Source organism: Topomyia yanbarensis, chromosome 2 (genome assembly GCF_030247195.1).
Source record: "Topomyia yanbarensis strain Yona2022 chromosome 2, ASM3024719v1, whole genome shotgun sequence".
NCBI classification, from domain to species: Eukaryota; Metazoa; Arthropoda; class Insecta; order Diptera; family Culicidae; genus Topomyia; species Topomyia yanbarensis.
Window position 1 is genome coordinate 380513348 of NC_080671.1, and position 17438 is coordinate 380530785.

Consider the following 17438-nt stretch of genomic DNA (forward strand, 5'->3'; position numbering starts at 1 on the left):
TCGCTAATTGAATCGCAAGAAAGCTCTGCGCTAATTGTTGATCTTCGGGGAAAGTTTTTGCTTCGAATCAATACCCGCCAGGCAGCCCTACCTGTTCTGTGTTGTCTTGTTTTCTGATGTTCGGCCCAACCCCCCTCCCCAATCTACCAAAGCCGTGTGTACGCTTTTTCATCATCCTTTTCGAACAAGACAAACAAAGACATCAATTGAGACCTCTGTGGTTTGTAATGAAATATAATTCCTTTCGTGGAACTTTTGCTGCCCTTTTCCGGCTCGCGAACGTGGAATGAGGCGAATGAAGCGTAGGAACAAACCGAAAACATTCGTCAAGTAAGCTTTTCCCGGAATTAATATCTTTTAGCGTACGGCTAAGAATTGTTTGACATACTACATACTAACACGTTCGTTAGAGAGAGTGTGGGGCGGGGGGTTTGAGGAAATGGCAAATGCGGTAAGGTGTCACTCTAGTAGTAGACGACCGTGAAATAACTGACCTATTGAAAATGTCTTTTACCACACACACTCAAGGTAAGTACACAAGGGTGCAAATTAAATTCAATTGGCGAACTTGAGGAAAAAAAATATTCACTATCCCTTCCATGGGTTGAAGAAGGCTTATATTCACGATATTCAATCCTTATGACGCCACTACACTGTTATACTAGTGAAGGGTATCGTTTTCCGGATCGTCGCTCCGAACTCTATAATTATTTATGATTTATTCCGGAAGGTAATTCATTACACGGCACTTCATTGGTCATAGTGCCACGGTTGAAACGACGGCAACTAAGCGGAAAATTTGCCTCCCTCCGGTTCGGTTGTTGTAAACGTTGTTTATGGGTGGTGGATGTCACCATCAACCCGTTAAAGGTTGGTTGTGAATCCTTGGTGGAAAGAAAGGCTCACGCATGTTATTCCGTATCGTGGGTCCATGACGGCTGGTTAGATAATTGTTTTAAATAACCAATACATCCATATAATTAATCGAAGAAATTAAAATTAAAATATATTTGAACTTTATTTTTGTCACACCGGTTCAACGGCAATCCTATCCGCTTCCTCCATCTTAGCGGCCACCCAAGGTAAATAGCTACCGAGTCTAGTGTAGATCCCAGGAACACCCTTTATACCACATTTGACGGCACCCAAACTAACCAATCCGGCCAAATGCCAACGATTGTCGATGATTATCATTAGCGGACCTCCCGAGTCTCCCCTGCAACTGTCCTTGCCAACCGTTCCACCAACGCATAGCTGATTCTCCGTGAAGCTCACGTTGGCCTCTGAGTACGCAATCTGGCACATGGACAGATTCTGTCCGGGAAGCGTGACCCTTCTTTTACGATCGCTTCGTGGCGCTGAGGATAAACAAACATTAGTTTACTGTCTAGCAGATTTTTTCAGTGCATTGCGTTTTACCTTCCGATCCTACAGCCCCCCAGCCAGCTACATCAAACAATTCATCTTCAATTTTCATTTGACTAACCATTTCCGCAGTTGGTAAACATATTGGCAGTATGGAATCTGTACGGGGTGCTGACTTAGCTAGCTTCAACAGTGCAATGTCGTGCTCCTTGTTCAAATTTTTGCTAGAATATTCTTCGTGGATAACAACTTTTTCAATTGCAAAGTCCCGATGGGAAAACTTGTTACAACGCATTCTGCCGAATTCCTCCTCCTTGCAATCATACACTGTGCTTAGATCCCACTCACCTAAGCGAACAGCTTCCCTGAAAACCAATGTCAATTATTCTTCTCTGGTTCATAGCTCATACAAAACATTACTCACAGCTGCATCCGACCCAAACTATCCACGCAATGGGCTGCAGTCAGTACGTATCGATAGTTGATCAAAGCTCCACCACAACGATAAAACCGACGATCACCCATGGCGTAAACCAGCATGGCCGTCCAGGGAAACTCGTCAGGTTCCGTCTCCTGTCCACCGATGATGTTATTCCTCAACGTCAACCGACCACATCCGTCAACACTTTGGAACTCGGGACAGCAGGTCAACAATTTCCGCGATCCCGACAGCTTCCCACAGCGAAACTGATCCAAATAATGCTGATCTTCTTTGGTGAATCCCGGTTTGTGAATCACATCACGGATATATTGGCAATCTTTCACTGGCAGGCAGCGTCCGTGATGTCCCGCCGGAGTGACGCAGCTGTCATTCAAGGCTAACCTCAAATACAAAGCTTATGGTGAGAGATTCACTAGCAGTCTCACTCGAACTTATCGATCTGAACAACATACCATTTGAACAGCCCCAAAACAACACAAAACTCACGAAGGTTAGTTTCAGCAACATTTGCTTGCCTGCATTGTCTTTCCAAACTATACGACGCAAGAATTTGGACGCAACTGGTCTGATCACCCGCTGATCGATGTTGTTGTGTGAATTCCCGCGACTGGCAATATTCAAGGCAGATAAGAGCTAGTGTATGAATTGCTCCACTCGAATCACGCGTAATGATGTTGTGTTATTCATCATCTTCAGATAGGGACATTCTCTCTCGGCTGGAAGAGGGTCTTCATTTTGATGCCTTGTGTGTTGAGTTTGGTATGTTTTAATATCGTTCAGCAAGAACGAAAAGTACAGAAAATCGGTACCCGTATGGAAATCGAACTCCGCACGCCACCAACGACAGCATACGGTACCGCTAAAAGCATCGCGAGGAGAATCCCCGGTGACAATCCAGTTTATTCGTCGAACATAGGTCAGTTTGTAGTGGGGGTTTTACCGACGTTCGAAGCGATTTTCGATGTCATCGTAATTCGCATAAAGCACTGAAAGTAGCTCTTTAGTTGAGAATGGTACTTAACAGATAGAATTTACATATATCGCGAGGATAGCAAAAACCTACCCTTCCATGGCAAAAAATGGACATTTATGATGACCTTACATCCTCCTTTGTATTGACGTGGACTTTCGATTTACCATAATCACACAAAAAAAATTTCGTCGTCAATAAGCGTGTCAGTACGTCTCATATTATTAAAAAACAAAATTGTAATAAAAACTACCCACACAACAAAAAAAAAATGCATGGCAAAAAATTGAAAGTAAATGATAAGAGTGTATTTTTTATAATTCGTGTATTTCATACGGTTCATACCATATTTCATATATTTCATACGGTGGTATTTACTTACAAGTCAAAAAATAAATTTAAAACAAGTATTTTTGAGCGTCCGTCGGATCTCGGACACACTACTTTCACTTACGCGTGGAGACATTCTTTCGCGGCGGACAAACATTTGTCTGCTCGCATACTACATCTGGTCGGTCATGTACTTTCTTGTAGTTCACATCAATATCATCATCATTAGAGAGATCTTGGTGTACGCGATTAGATGCCCTTGCTTGCCTCTCGCATGCTGCTTTCATTTACGGATCACCCTACTAACCGAATGCATTTGGCATTTGATTTTGAGGTGCTAAGTGCTGCCTTATAAGTTTCCATTATGACCGGAAAAGCTGTAACAAATTCGTCAAGCGTCTTTTGTGCAGGTATTGGTAGTGAAAATTATTCTTTGGATTGGTTTGTCGCTGATGAGAGGGCGGTTGTATTGCATTCTCTTCAGCATTTCCGCGTTAGGTTTTCATAAAGTGTCGTTTGATTACAGTACTTGCATGTAAAAATCCGCCATTCATGGCAACACAGCTTGATCTGTTTAGTTTTGGTTCCACGAGTTTGGAATTGAATAGTTAAATGGGACGGCAAAGATCAGTATTGAATTGCACAAGTGATGATACTGAAAATGGGCGGCTTCCGTTAGTCCTAGGTTATGGTTTTGGATTTTAGACTTTGGATTTTGGATCCAAAATCCAGAGATTTTGGATTTTGGATTTCCGATTTTTGGTTTTCGATTTTCGATTTTCGATTTTCGATTTTCGATTTTCGATTTTCGATTTTCGATTTTCGATTTTCGATTTTCGATTTTCGATTTTCGATTTTCGATTTTTGATTTTCGATTTTCGATTTTCGATTTTCGATTTTCGATTTTCGATTTTCGATTTTCGATTTTCGATTTTCGATTTTCGATTTTCGATTTTCGATTTTCGATTTTCGATTTTCGATTTTCGATTTTCGATTTTCGATTTTCGATTTTCGATTTTCGATTTTCGATTTTCGATTTTCGATTTTCGATTTTCGATTTTCGATTTTCGATTTTCGATTTTCGATTTTCGATTTTCGATTTTCGATTTTCGATTTTCGATTTTCGATTTTCGATTTTCGATTTTCGATTTTCGATTTTCGATTTTCGATTTTCGATTTTCGATTTTCGATTTTCGATTTTCGATTTTCGATTTTCGATTTTCGATTTTCGATTTTCGATTTTCGATTTTCGATTTTCGATTTTCGATTTTCGATTTTCGATTTTCGATTTTCGATTTTCGATTTTCGATTTTCGATTTTCGATTTTCGATTTTCGATTTTCGATTTTCGATTTTCGATTTTCGATTTTCGATTTTCGATTTTCGATTTTCGATTTTCGATTTTCGATTTTCGATTTTCGATTTTCGATTTTCGATTTTCGATTTTCGATTTTCGATTTTCGATTTTCGATTTTCGATTTTCGATTTTCGATTTTCGATTTTCGATTTTCGATTTTCGATTTTCGATTTTCGATTTTCGATTTTCGATTTTCGATTTTCGATTTTCGATTTTCGATTTTCGATTTTCGATTTTCGATTTTCGATTTTCGATTTTCGATTTTCGATTTTCGATTTTCGATTTTCGATTTTCGATTTTCGATTTTCGATTTTCGATTTCGATTTTCGATTTTCGATTTTCGATTTTCGATTTTCGATTTTCGATTTTCGATTTTCGATTTTCGATTTTCGATTTTCGATTTTCGATTTTCGATTTTCGATTTTCGATTTTCGATTTTCGATTTTCGATTTTCGATTTTCGATTTTCGATTTTCGATTTTCGATTTTCGATTTTCGATTTTCGATTTTCGATTTTCGATTTTCGATTTTCGATTTTCGATTTTCGATTTTCGATTTTCGATTTTCGATTTTCGATTTTCGATTTTCGATTTTCGATTTTCGATTTTCGATTTTCGATTTTCGATTTTCGATTTTCGATTTTCGATTTTCGATTTTCGATTTTCGATTTTCGATTTTCGATTTTCGATTTTCGATTTTCGATTTTCGATTTTCGATTTTCGATTTTCGATTTTCGATTTTCGATTTTCGATTTTCGATTTTCGATTTTCGATTTTCGATTTTCGATTTTCGATTTTCGATTTTCGATTTTCGATTTTCGATTTTCGATTTTCGATTTTCGATTTTCGATTTTCGATTTTCGATTTTCGATTTTCGATTTTCGATTTTCGATTTTCGATTTTCGATTTTCGATTTTCGATTTTCGATTTTCGATTTTCGATTTTCGATTTTCGATTTTCGATTTTCGATTTTCGATTTTCGATTTTCGATTTTCGATTTTCGATTTTCGATTTTCGATTTTCGATTTTCGATTTTCGATTTTCGATTTTCGATTTTCGATTTTCGATTTTCGATTTTCGATTTTCGATTTTCGATTTTCGATTTTCGATTTTCGATTTTCGATTTTCGATTTTCGATTTTCGATTTTCGATTTTCGATTTTCGATTTTCGATTTTCGATTTTCGATTTTCGATTTTCGATTTTCGATTTTCGATTTTCGATTTTCGATTTTCGATTTTCGATTTTCGATTTTCGATTTTCGATTTTCGATTTTCGATTTTCGATTTTCGATTTTCGATTTTCGATTTTCGATTTTCGATTTTCGATTTTCGATTTTCGATTTTCGATTTTCGATTTTCGATTTTCGATTTTCGATTTTCGATTTTCGATTTTCGATTTTCGATTTTCGATTTTCGATTTTCGATTTTCGATTTTCGATTTTCGATTTTCGATTTTCGATTTTCGATTTTCGATTTTCGATTTTCGATTTTCGATTTTCGATTTTCGATTTTCGATTTTCGATTTTCGATTTTCGATTTTCGATTTTCGATTTTCGATTTTCGATTTTCGATTTTCGATTTTCGATTTTCGATTTTCGATTTTCGATTTTCGATTTTCGATTTTCGATTTTCGATTTTCGATTTTCGATTTTCGATTTTCGATTTTCGATTTTCGATTTTCGATTTTCGATTTTCGATTTTCGATTTTCGATTTTCGATTTTCGATTTTCGATTTTCGATTTTCGATTTTCGATTTTCGATTTTCGATTTTCGATTTTCGATTTTCGATTTTCGATTTTCGATTTTCGATTTTCGATTTTCGATTTTCGATTTTCGATTTTCGATTTTCGATTTTCGATTTTCGATTTTCGATTTTCGATTTTCGATTTTCGATTTTCGATTTTCGATTTTCGATTTTCGATTTTCGATTTTCGATTTTCGATTTTCGATTTTCGATTTTCGATTTTCGATTTTCGATTTTCGATTTTCGATTTTCGATTTTCGATTTTCGATTTTCGATTTTCGATTTTCGATTTTCGATTTTCGATTTTCGATTTTCGATTTTCGATTTTCGATTTTCGATTTTCGATTTTCGATTTTCGATTTTCGATTTTCGATTTTCGATTTTCGATTTTCGATTTTCGATTTTCGATTTTCGATTTTCGATTTTCGATTTTCGATTTTCGATTTTCGATTTTCGATTTTCGATTTTCGATTTTCGATTTTCGATTTTCGATTTTCGATTTTCGATTTTCGATTTTCGATTTTCGATTTTCGATTTTCGATTTTCGATTTTCGATTTTCGATTTTCGATTTTCGATTTTCGATTTTCGATTTTCGATTTTCGATTTTCGATTTTCGATTTTCGATTTTCGATTTTCGATTTTCGATTTTCGATTTTCGATTTTCGATTTTCGATTTTCGATTTTCGATTTTCGATTTTCGATTTTCGATTTTCGATTTTCGATTTTCGATTTTCGATTTTCGATTTTCGATTTTCGATTTTCGATTTTCGATTTTCGATTTTCGATTTTCGATTTTCGATTTTCGATTTTCGATTTTCGATTTTCGATTTTCGATTTTCGATTTTCGATTTTCGATTTTCGATTTTCGATTTTCGATTTTCGATTTTCGATTTTCGATTTTCGATTTTCGATTTTCGATTTTCGATTTTCGATTTTCGATTTTCGATTTTCGATTTTCGATTTTCGATTTTCGATTTTCGATTTTCGATTTTCGATTTTCGATTTTCGATTTTCGATTTTCGATTTTCGATTTTCGATTTTCGATTTTCGATTTTCGATTTTCGATTTTCGATTTTCGATTTTCGATTTTCGATTTTCGATTTTCGATTTTCGATTTTCGATTTTCGATTTTCGATTTTCGATTTTCGATTTTCGATTTTCGATTTTCGATTTTCGATTTTCGATTGTCGATTTTCGATTTTCGATTTTCGATTTTCGATTTTCGATTTTCGATTGTCGATTTTCGATTTTCGATTTTCGATTTTCGATTTTCGATTTTCGATTTTCGATTTAGGTTCAAGGATTTATGATTCATGGTTTATGATTTTTATATATTATTTAAGCTGCGCAGGTGATGATACTGGTCAGAAGGCACGATCGTTTTAAATTAAATATGAGGACAACGAACGCTCTTTCGGATTGGAGCAGTTTTTTGGTCAACTTTACTCATTCCGATAAAAGTAACTACAATGAATTTATTGTTCTTGTGACAATCCTCACTACATCGAGCGACAGCTAGTTAATTTTTATGAATACTAATTATTTATAATTTATTATCTGTGCTGTAAAATGAATCATTTATTATTTATTATTTATTATTTATTATTTATTATTTATTATTTATTATTTATTATTTATTATTTATTATTTATTATTTATTATTTATTATTTATTATTTATTATTTATTATTTATTATTTATTATTTATTATTTATTATTTATTATTTATTATTTATTATTTATTATTTATTATTTATTATTTATTATTTATTATTTATTATTTATTATTTATTATTTATCATTTATTATTTATTATTTATTATATATATGTTAGTATTTAACCCTTGGCGACGCGATTTTTTCATTGTTAATGTTAGCTTTATATAGGTTTTCAGGGTCGTTGATTTTGATGCTGCCGTCGAAAATGTAAAATTCAAAATGGCGGATCCAATATGGCGACTGTGCTTGGCTAAATTTCATGTTTTTTACATTGGCCTAAAACATCTTACAAGGGGGTTTTCGGGATCGCTGATTTTGATTCCGACGTCAGAAATGTAAAATTAAATACAGCGGATCCAATATGGCGACTGGGCTTGACTAAATTGATTTTTTTTATTTGCCTAAAACGTCATACAAGGAGGTTTTCGGGGTCGCTGATTTTGATTTTGTCGTCAAAAATGTAAAATTCAATATGGCGGATCCAATATAGTGACTGCGCTTGGCTAAATTGATTTTTTTTACTTGCCAAAAACGTCTTACAAGGGGGGTTTCGGAGTCGCTGATTCTGATTCTCGAAATGTAAAATTCAAACTGGAAGATCCAGTATGGCGACTGTGTGACCCAAAAAACTCTCATGAATAGACTTTTATACTGACTGTAACAAAATTTGCCAATTTCGTAAAAATGGTTGCCATTTTGCAGGCGCCAATTTGAATTTTCGAATTGGGACATAAGAATCATAATCATAACTCTCGCAAATTTCATAAAAAATGGCTGCTATTGTGTAGCCGCCATTTTTAATTTTCAAATTCTGTTATCAGAATCGTAATCAGCGACCTCAAAAACCACATAATCTATTTTTATGTCAACTAGCAGTTATCCCTGTCTCTCAGAATCTTTTATAGACCAATGTAATAATAAATCCCATTTTTGCAAATTTCGGTAATTTTTTTTTTAAACTTACCTTTAAAAAATTCTGCAAAAAATCTATTTTTTAGTTTAATGTTTGAGATCGCTATTTTAGGTTGATTTTCAACATATGATTACGCAAAACACTAAAAACATGTTCGCTTTTTCATAGCGAAAAAGGATGCGAGAATAACCGAATGATATTGCGCACTTCCCACCAACCTGGACTCCGCACTGTCAAAGTGCGAGTGATCAAACTGCTACTGAAAACTGCGAGCTGTCAAAGCACACGTATTTTAAGTGATAGAGATGGTATACCAGTATACTTTCATAAACAGACCAGTCGAACTAACCAGTCTATGAAAATAATTTAATAGAAGAATAGTAAGTGTGCAGTGCGGCTAGAATCCAGTTTTTAGTACCACAAACAATATCATGCAAATTGTTTGGTGGTATGTGCCACCTTTTCTCGAAAAAAAACATCACATACACTTTTTTAGTACCTAACAACATGCGAAGTTTAGACCACCGGTGGACATCAATGTGCACTCAATTTACCGCAAATCAAAGTGCGTATGTCCGTTTGTTTTCCTTTCAAATATGTCCATACTCTAGTCACAATATATCCCGTAAAAATCGTATGTCATTCCTTAGTTCCCTGTCTATATAAGTGTCCTAAGTGAATTAGTAAATGGAAGACATCAAACCAAAACTCTATTGTCGCAACCTATGTTTACGTATACTGCGGTGATGAAGTAATGAATCTTTCGTCTGACTTCCGTTATTACTAGTTAGTATTCTGAAGATTTTCGTCAAGGTCCTATGACGTGACCGACAAGTCTCATCTCCGGTCGCGACACGACTATGCGTGAAAGATTTTATATGAAAATATATAATTATTTATTATGTTTTGTTCATATCTCCTGCATTATTCTGCTTAGAAACAGTCCATGAAATGCATTTTGAAGAAAGTTGCTCACAAAATCTAGTAAAAATAGCAAATTGTAGTGGTAGTGTTCTAGGATAATGGAAATTTCACTTTCTATTGGTCGTTTTGTTGCGGTATTTTTCGATAGAACTATTTTCTTAGTCACGGAAACATATTTTGCAGTTTTTGTAGCGAAAATATTCTTTTTAAGAATGGATAAATGACGTGATATGTTGCCAAACAATAAATGATAAAACTGTGTTAACTAGCGCTTTGTTTGTATTAAATAAAACTGGCAAGTAATAAGCGTATATTGTAGTTAAAATGGCAGATTTGCATTTTTTCCAATTTTATATAATAAAATGGCCTGGGACGGTAGACGGTATTTTTATTACGAATTTTTTATTTCTTTTTCTCCGTTAGCTGAAACTGTCCCTCTTAGCACAGCACTGGTGGTGGAATCCAAATAGACTTATTACAGTGGATCAAATTCTACGGATAATGCTAATAGCAACAGCAATACTAACCCAAAGTAAGAGTTATAAAGCTGTTAATTAAAAACAGCACGAGCATGTGAGTAAAAATGACAATTCCACGATAATACATGGTGGATATTTGAAAAATACCCTTTGTTAACGGGCTGTATAACCGACGGCTCAGCGAAAATGTGTTTGTTGATTACTGATACTAGATGGAGTATTTGTACAGCTAAGTTCCAGTCCCAGGAGTAATTCCTTCCTTTTAAATTTCGTTGCATTAATTTTCCTTTCCCTGCGATAGAACTTTCTTTGGTGGGTACTGAAGCCCGCATGATAGTATTGACTAATGGGAAGGTATCTTTGACGACCGACAACTTTTTACGTTTAATGGGGGTCGATATGAATACCGAAGGCAAAAATAACGCCGATAAGACTCCCTTTGAATACAAACCATATCTATTTAATACATCCGGCCCATAGATGGTCTACTTCTGGGCCAAAGATAAGCCATTTAACATCATTGATATATCGCGTGATCTGACTAAACAACACTCGGGTGTGTACGAAGAAGTATTTTGTCTACGTACCCACCCTAAAGTAAAGATTGATGGTGTAGTCTCCGAGAGGGCCTTCATTGTGAAATATGGGGTTGGCTCCTTCCAGAACCCTTCGCTTCAGTCAGTGAAAATTCTGGCATGAAAGCAATTGCGTTCAAAAAACTCGAGGAGTATAAGAAAACAAAATATTTTCCATCAGCCTCATTTCGATCCTTTCGCTGGATGTGTTCTTCCAAACATTGTTTTTTTATGAAAGCATCCTGTTCGCTTTTTTGTGTCGCAGGGCTTGAACTGCCTTCGTTGCAAACAATGGAGCCATAAAGTTACCTATTGTAGAAACAAGGCACGGTGTGCAAAATGCGAAGAGAATCATGAAAGGTTTTGCTTCTGTGGAGAGACTCCGTATGAACCCTCGACATATCCCGCAGATAAATTAAACGGGAAAAACCGAAACATTACTTTGAGGAAGGCTCCGAGAAGAAATGCTAAAGAGGGCTACGCCTCCGACCACGACTACTTTCTACGGTCCCTTGTTCACTAAAGAGCGAAATTCTGACAACTCCAGTGCGGGAACATCTTCTAATGTGCCTATATGAATTTTCGATAGAGGAGAATCATTTCCTCTCCTAAGCTTCCTCGTAAAGGCCTGAAAGTGTCTATTGATGGGTGCTGTTACAAAACCGACGTAAGTTTGTCAGTCCTATTATTCCCAGGCTTTACACAACGCATTTGCATTATGCAAAACCTGGTAGACTTCCGATATAGATCTTCTACAATTTTAACATTATTCGCCTGGGCCGATAAAACATTACCCTAGCAACAATTGATTTTATGACACTCTTGAAGTTTCTCTTAAAACTTAGATTGCACTTGTAGTGTGCTATAAAGGCTAAAATCTATTGATATTGTTTCCATATGCATCGCACCTCATCTGGTTCTAGAAGATTTCAACTCCCACGGTATGCCATGGGGTTCTCTTCACGATGATAACCGATCTATCTTACTTACCATCATACAATTACCACCATACGGTGGAAATGACACGAATGCTTATTCCACCAGCGCGGTCAAGCACGTTATAACTATCATTGTACTCAATTCATTGATTGAAAGAGGTACGCGTCCACTATATCCGAAACAATCGAATCGAAACAAGAAATTCCTCCAGTGGAAGCGTACAACGTTTTGACTGGTTTGATTCTCTACGCTGCGATTAAAGGTCAGACGAAACGAATACCCGGCGCGTACAGCCGTGGACGGTGTCCCACTCCGTGGTGGGCAGAGAGTGCACAGAATTGTACGCGTGAAAGCCCTATAAGGGCGTTCTGAACGTCGGATAGCCCAAATTTATCCGAATATACGCGTTATCCGAATATAGACTTTAGAAACGCAAATGAAAAACTTGATACAGCTGAACAAAGCGGTTATTAGCACCGGTTCATCGACGGATTAACAAGAGAAACAATATTTCGTCTGGTAGCTAGGCCCTACGTTGTGTACTCGATTCAACTTTTGAACGGAATACACAGAACCAAGAATCTATTTTCGGCTACAACAGCATTCCAAGTAGATCCACATTCAAACGAGAGACGTTTCGCGATGAAATGATAATACTGTATATAAACGTAATGATTGTTCTTTAAACACACAAATTTATCTTACAACAAAGCAAAGATGCTCGCGCTAAGCTTTGGAGACAAGAAGTGCTTGCCATGCATGGCAAGCACTTCTTGTTTTTCTGGGGAAAATGGGGAGTTGCTGAGTGCTTTCTCTGAAAATCATACCAAATTAGCAGATACAAATATTAGTTTGAATTCTTTCGCATTGCTCCATTCCGGGTGATTTCGTAGAACAATAGAAGTTTAGGATTTTCCAAATGTATCAACAAACCTTGGTTTCAACGGGATGGATGAAGGTCATGACTTCCTTTTGGTGATATCTCGGGGCATGTCCAATCATTGTACGTTGAATGCGCATTGTGGTCGTGTAGAGTTGTCTCTGCGCTTGTGCTGACGGTTATCGCAACATTAATCATGTTATCTGGTCGTGCGCATAGTGTTTTAACGCTAGATATCCGTTAAACGTATCCTTTCGGCCTCATTCCAGTCCGAGATTTGCTGCTTATCCTCGATCTTTCCTATATGTCTCTCATATGCATATTTTTAAACACGATGGATATCCAAATTTAGTTATCCCTTCTCTTTTGGTTGACATGCTAACAGCTACCTGGAAATCTGATCCCAAAAGTTCTTAGTTGATCCAAGAAGGCCAGTTGGCGATCCTGTTCACGACAGTGATCTTCCGTTTGCCAAAAAGCTGCTAGTTTAATTTCTCTTTTCCCTGTCATTCTTGTCCACTCTGTCCTCACTATACCTAATAAGGTCCCTGCTACTGATGTTGGAATCAATCTCTTTTGTGTATGTCTTTTGCCTTTCTTATAGAGAGACAACACGGGTACAAATCCGTTTCCAGAAATGAGGAAAATGACTCATGATGATTTTCGGAATATAGTGTTTTTTCATGTTATGAAAATATACCATGATTTCTGTGCATCATATCATGAACGATTTGTTCGTAACGCAGTATATGCGTTACTCTTTTTTCGTCAACGAGTATAATTTCAGGCGTTTTAATGATGATTCTGATTCCATGTAACATGAACTAGTTTTCTGAAAATTGTCAACTTATTTTATGAAATTGAAATTAAATTGTGGATTTATCAAACCTATTGCAATTTATTTACTAAAATTTAATAACCTCTCACAATTACCATTATTAAATTGGCGGAATTTTCAGGCAAAAGCCCTAATTTCAAAGTGACGCTTATTCATTCATCAGGGTTTTTGCTCAAAAACCGTGTTAGTACCCTAGTCAATAGATTTTAAAATCACCAATGATGTTGAAAATGATTGAGCTGTAGTATTGAAAAACTGCAGTTTGATCATATTGGAGCATGACTTGAGATTTGTTCTTCGTGTTTAATCTAACCTGTCACTATTAAGGAGATCCTAGAGTGATTATTAAATAGTCTGCGCACGCAAAAAGCAATACTCGGCGATTTTGTTTTCTTGATTTTCAAGTGAATTAGCAACTCGGCCATTATTAACAACCGTCATCGTCAGACTTCGCAACCGATTTTTAACGCACAATAGGACAACTGCGGTGTAGTACTGATCGTATTGGCAAAATTCTCCCAATGAAGGGCATTTGGAGATCAATACTGTTGCTTCTGCACCACCAGAATAGGATAGAGATAACCCAAATACTGTTGCTATTTTTGCTCCGCTGACTGGTTCGGGAACTTATGGCTTATCTATTTCCTATTTGGAATGCGATAAAATTTTCGTTTCTGAATATCACAAAACACCATGAGAACTTTCGAAATTTTTAAATCATGTATGTTGTAATTTTTCCGTAAATGAGTGCTCAAAATTCACGATAATTCGCATATGCTCAACAGATATTAGCTTGTGAGCTGCTTTAAAACAGTATTGCAATATTGATCGTCATAGTATAACAACTATGTGTCCAAATCCGCTTAGCCTCAAATAAACTCCAATGGCTAGTTCTGATTTCGCTTCACTATGATTTGGGCCTAGAAACCAATTATAGTTATTGGACTTAAACTTTTTTTTATTTACGTGAATTTAAGGTTCTTTTTTCTTCGTGTAAGACTCAGGCTTTTTCTTTTTACTTTTTTTTATTTACGCGACTTAAAAAATTCATTCGTCACGAGCACTCAGTTCAATTTGACTCATTCAATATGATGACCTGAAGGAAAACAGTTGAATGATTGCCCGTAAATAGCGGTAACCAGGCTCTCACATAGTAAAAATTGCCGGTATGTGTTACACAAGTAGTGGCCATGATCAGTAATCATGGGAGTGCTTCATATAGTTCATGATCTTCGTCTTTTTCATCATGATATTATGAACCATTATCATGATTTCTAAGGATGACAAAATTTTTGGTATCATGATTTTTGCCTTTCTCAATAGAAAGGTATTGCAATTGCTCTGAAAACCGACTTTTTAACGGAGGCCCGGAGGGCCGAGTGACATATACCATTCGATTCAGTTCGTCGAGTTCGGCAAATGTCTGTGTGTGTGTGTGTATGTATGTGTGTATGTATGTATGTGTGTGTATGTGTGTGTGTGTATGTGACCAAAAATGTCACTCATTTTTCTCAGAGATGGCTGAACCGATTTTGACAAACTTAGTCTCAAATGAAAGGTGCAACGTTCCCATAGGCTGCTATTGAATTCCTAATGGATCCGACTTCCGGTTCCGGAATTACAGGGTGATAAGTACGAACACGCAGAAAATGTCGATTTTAATAAATTCTGCAATGAATGTATAAAGGTGAAAAATTTTCCAAAATATGACCACAACTGCTTCGATTTGTAGTATTAGGTCACTAACATCCATTCAAAGTCTATTTGGCCACATTGGCCACCATCCTCGGTTCCGGAAGCCCCGGCGGTCGTATCTAAATTCAGAATAACAGTCACATCGGTTTCTCGGAGATGGCTAGACCGATTCGACTAAACTTGGCCTCAAATGAAAGGTATTGCGTCCCCGTAAATGGCTATTTAATTTCATCCCGATCCGACTTCCGGTTCCGGAGTTACAGGTTGTGGCGTGCGATCACATAGCAAATTGTGATTCAAACCGATACTCCGATGAAAGCAAAAAAGGTAAAAATTTCGCTAAAATGTCTCTCAAACAACTTAAATTTGCTGTTCTAGGTCACCGACGGCCAACCAAACTTTCGTTGACTACATTAACCACCATAGACGGTTCCGGAAGTGCCCGGGAAAAGCGGCCATCTTTCAAAATTTACGAACTCACATCAGTTTCCCGGAAATGGTTGGGCCAATTTTCACAAACTTAGTCCCAAATGATAGCTATAATATCCCCATAGATGTCTATAAAATTTCGTACGGATCGCTTATATGGTTCCGGAAATATAGACTAAACCGTCCGGTCACATATGAAATTCCCATATAAGCCGGAACTCAAATTTTTTTTCAAAGGGGGGACCACATGAAATTTCAGAAATCGAATTCGTATTTTTGATGCCATACATCTTAAAAAGGCATGAAACGTCGAGATTTTATGTTATCTCGAAAAAATTTTTTTTTGTAAAAATCGACTTTTTGGGACTTTGCCGATTTCGCACCTTTTTGCCTTTCTCATATAAAGAAAGGCTATGCAATCACTGTAAAAATCGACTCTTTAACCAAGGCCCGGAGGGCCGAGTGTCATACACCATTCGATTCAGTTCGTCGAGATCGGCAAATGTCTGTGTGTGTGTATGTATGTATGTGTGTGTGTGTGTGTGTATGTGTGTGTGTCATTTAAACTCACACAATTTTCTCAGAGATGGCTGAACCGATTTTCGCAAACTTAGTTTCATCTGAAAGGTATAACGTTCCCATAAGCTGCTATTGAATTTTTAGTTGATCCGACTTCCGGTTCCGGAGTTACGGGTTGAAAAGTGCGGTCACACAGCAAATTCCCATATAAACTGGTACCACCATGATGTTCAAATGATGTAAAACATATCAAAATTGATGTAACATTACTCTAGTTTGCGGGTCTGGATCACTAATGATCAATCAAAGCAGCTTTGACCACATTGGCCACCTATGACGGTTCATGACACCCCCGGGGAACCCGCCAAGTTCCTAAACTAATATCACACCCATTCCACAACGAATTCACTACCGATTTTTACAAACTTGATTTCAAATGAAAGATACAGTAATGCCATTGACTGCTGCTGAATTTCATTCGGTTCTGACTCTTGCTTCCGGAGTTACAGGGATGTTAGTAAGGATACACTGGAATTTTCCATATAAATCGGTACAATCGTAATACCTCAGAGGCTAAAAACTATTGAAATGGTCACCAAATTACTTCTAATCGCAGATCTAGATCACTGATTGCCAATCAAACATTCTTTGAATATATTGTCCACTATCGACGATTCCGGAAGTCCGGAATTTCGGGCATATTCCACAATTAAAGTCACATCGGTTCATCGGTGATGACTGAACCGATTTTCTCAAACCAAGTCTCAAATGGAAGGCAAAATATGCAGTTGAGTATTGCGTCGCCGGCCCTCCCCCCCCCTCCGCCTTGCCCTTGCACCTCCCTCCTTCATCACTCCCCTCCTCTTGGACTACCCTCACGCCCGCATTTCCTTCATCCACCCCGTATACCAAAATAAGATGAAGGATTTCTGACGCATCCTCCACTCCCACTCTACTAACCCCCCATTCCCTACATGTTCAAACCCATTCCACCAACCTTTCCAAATTATAATCACATGAAGATAACATTGAACTCATTATGCTACATAGTATGGATTGAACTCATGCTTATTAAGCTAATTAAATATTATTCTTTTGCCTTTCTTATATAGAAAGGTTATGCAATTGCTCCAAAAACTGACTTTCTAACCGAGGCCCGGAGGGCCGAGTCTCATATAACATTCGACTCAATTCGCCGAGATCGCAAAATATCTGTGTGTATGTATGTGTGTATGCATGTATGTATGTATGTATGTATGTATGTATGTATGTACGTATGTATGTATGTATGTATGTATGTATGTGTGTATGTGCGGATTTGT

At 36.7% G+C, this 17438-nt stretch overlaps 2 protein-coding genes across 3 annotated transcripts in view; both read right to left on the bottom strand.

Moving 5' to 3' along the window:
* LOC131684666 (connectin) overlaps positions 1-17438 on the bottom strand; it is a 698123-nt gene that overhangs the window by 625884 nt on the left and 54801 nt on the right. The window lies entirely within an intron of this gene.
* On the bottom strand, positions 590-2456 carry LOC131684668 (CLIP domain-containing serine protease B15-like). 2 transcript variants are annotated; one of them, XM_058967741.1, is made up of 4 exons: positions 2260-2456; positions 1790-2201; positions 1420-1730; positions 590-1358 (listed from the first exon to the last, which is right to left on the bottom strand). In XM_058967741.1, the coding sequence occupies exons 1-4, from the start codon at positions 2312-2314 to the stop codon at positions 1027-1029; spliced, it is 1110 nt and encodes a 369-aa protein (XP_058823724.1). In that variant the 5' UTR covers positions 2315-2456; the 3' UTR covers positions 590-1026. The 2 variants fall into 2 exon arrangements, with proteins under 2 accessions (XP_058823724.1, XP_058823725.1); XM_058967742.1 differs by having other exon boundaries at positions 1790-2183; positions 2260-2454.

What these genes read in the sequence shown, in the direction of transcription:
- LOC131684668 (XM_058967741.1), bottom strand. Translation starts at nt 2,314, where the DNA reads ATGTTGCTGAAACTAACCTTCGTGAGTTTTGTGTTGTTTTGGGGCTGT. An exon ending in GTTTTGGGGCTGTTCAAATG is followed by an intron (nt 2,202 to 2,259) that starts GTATGTTGTTCA and finishes TCTCACCATAAG; the next exon opens with CTTTGTATTTGAGGTTAGCC. An exon ending in AGTTTGGGTCGGATGCAGCT is followed by an intron (nt 1,731 to 1,789) that starts GTGAGTAATGTT and finishes ATTGGTTTTCAG; the next exon opens with GGAAGCTGTTCGCTTAGGTG.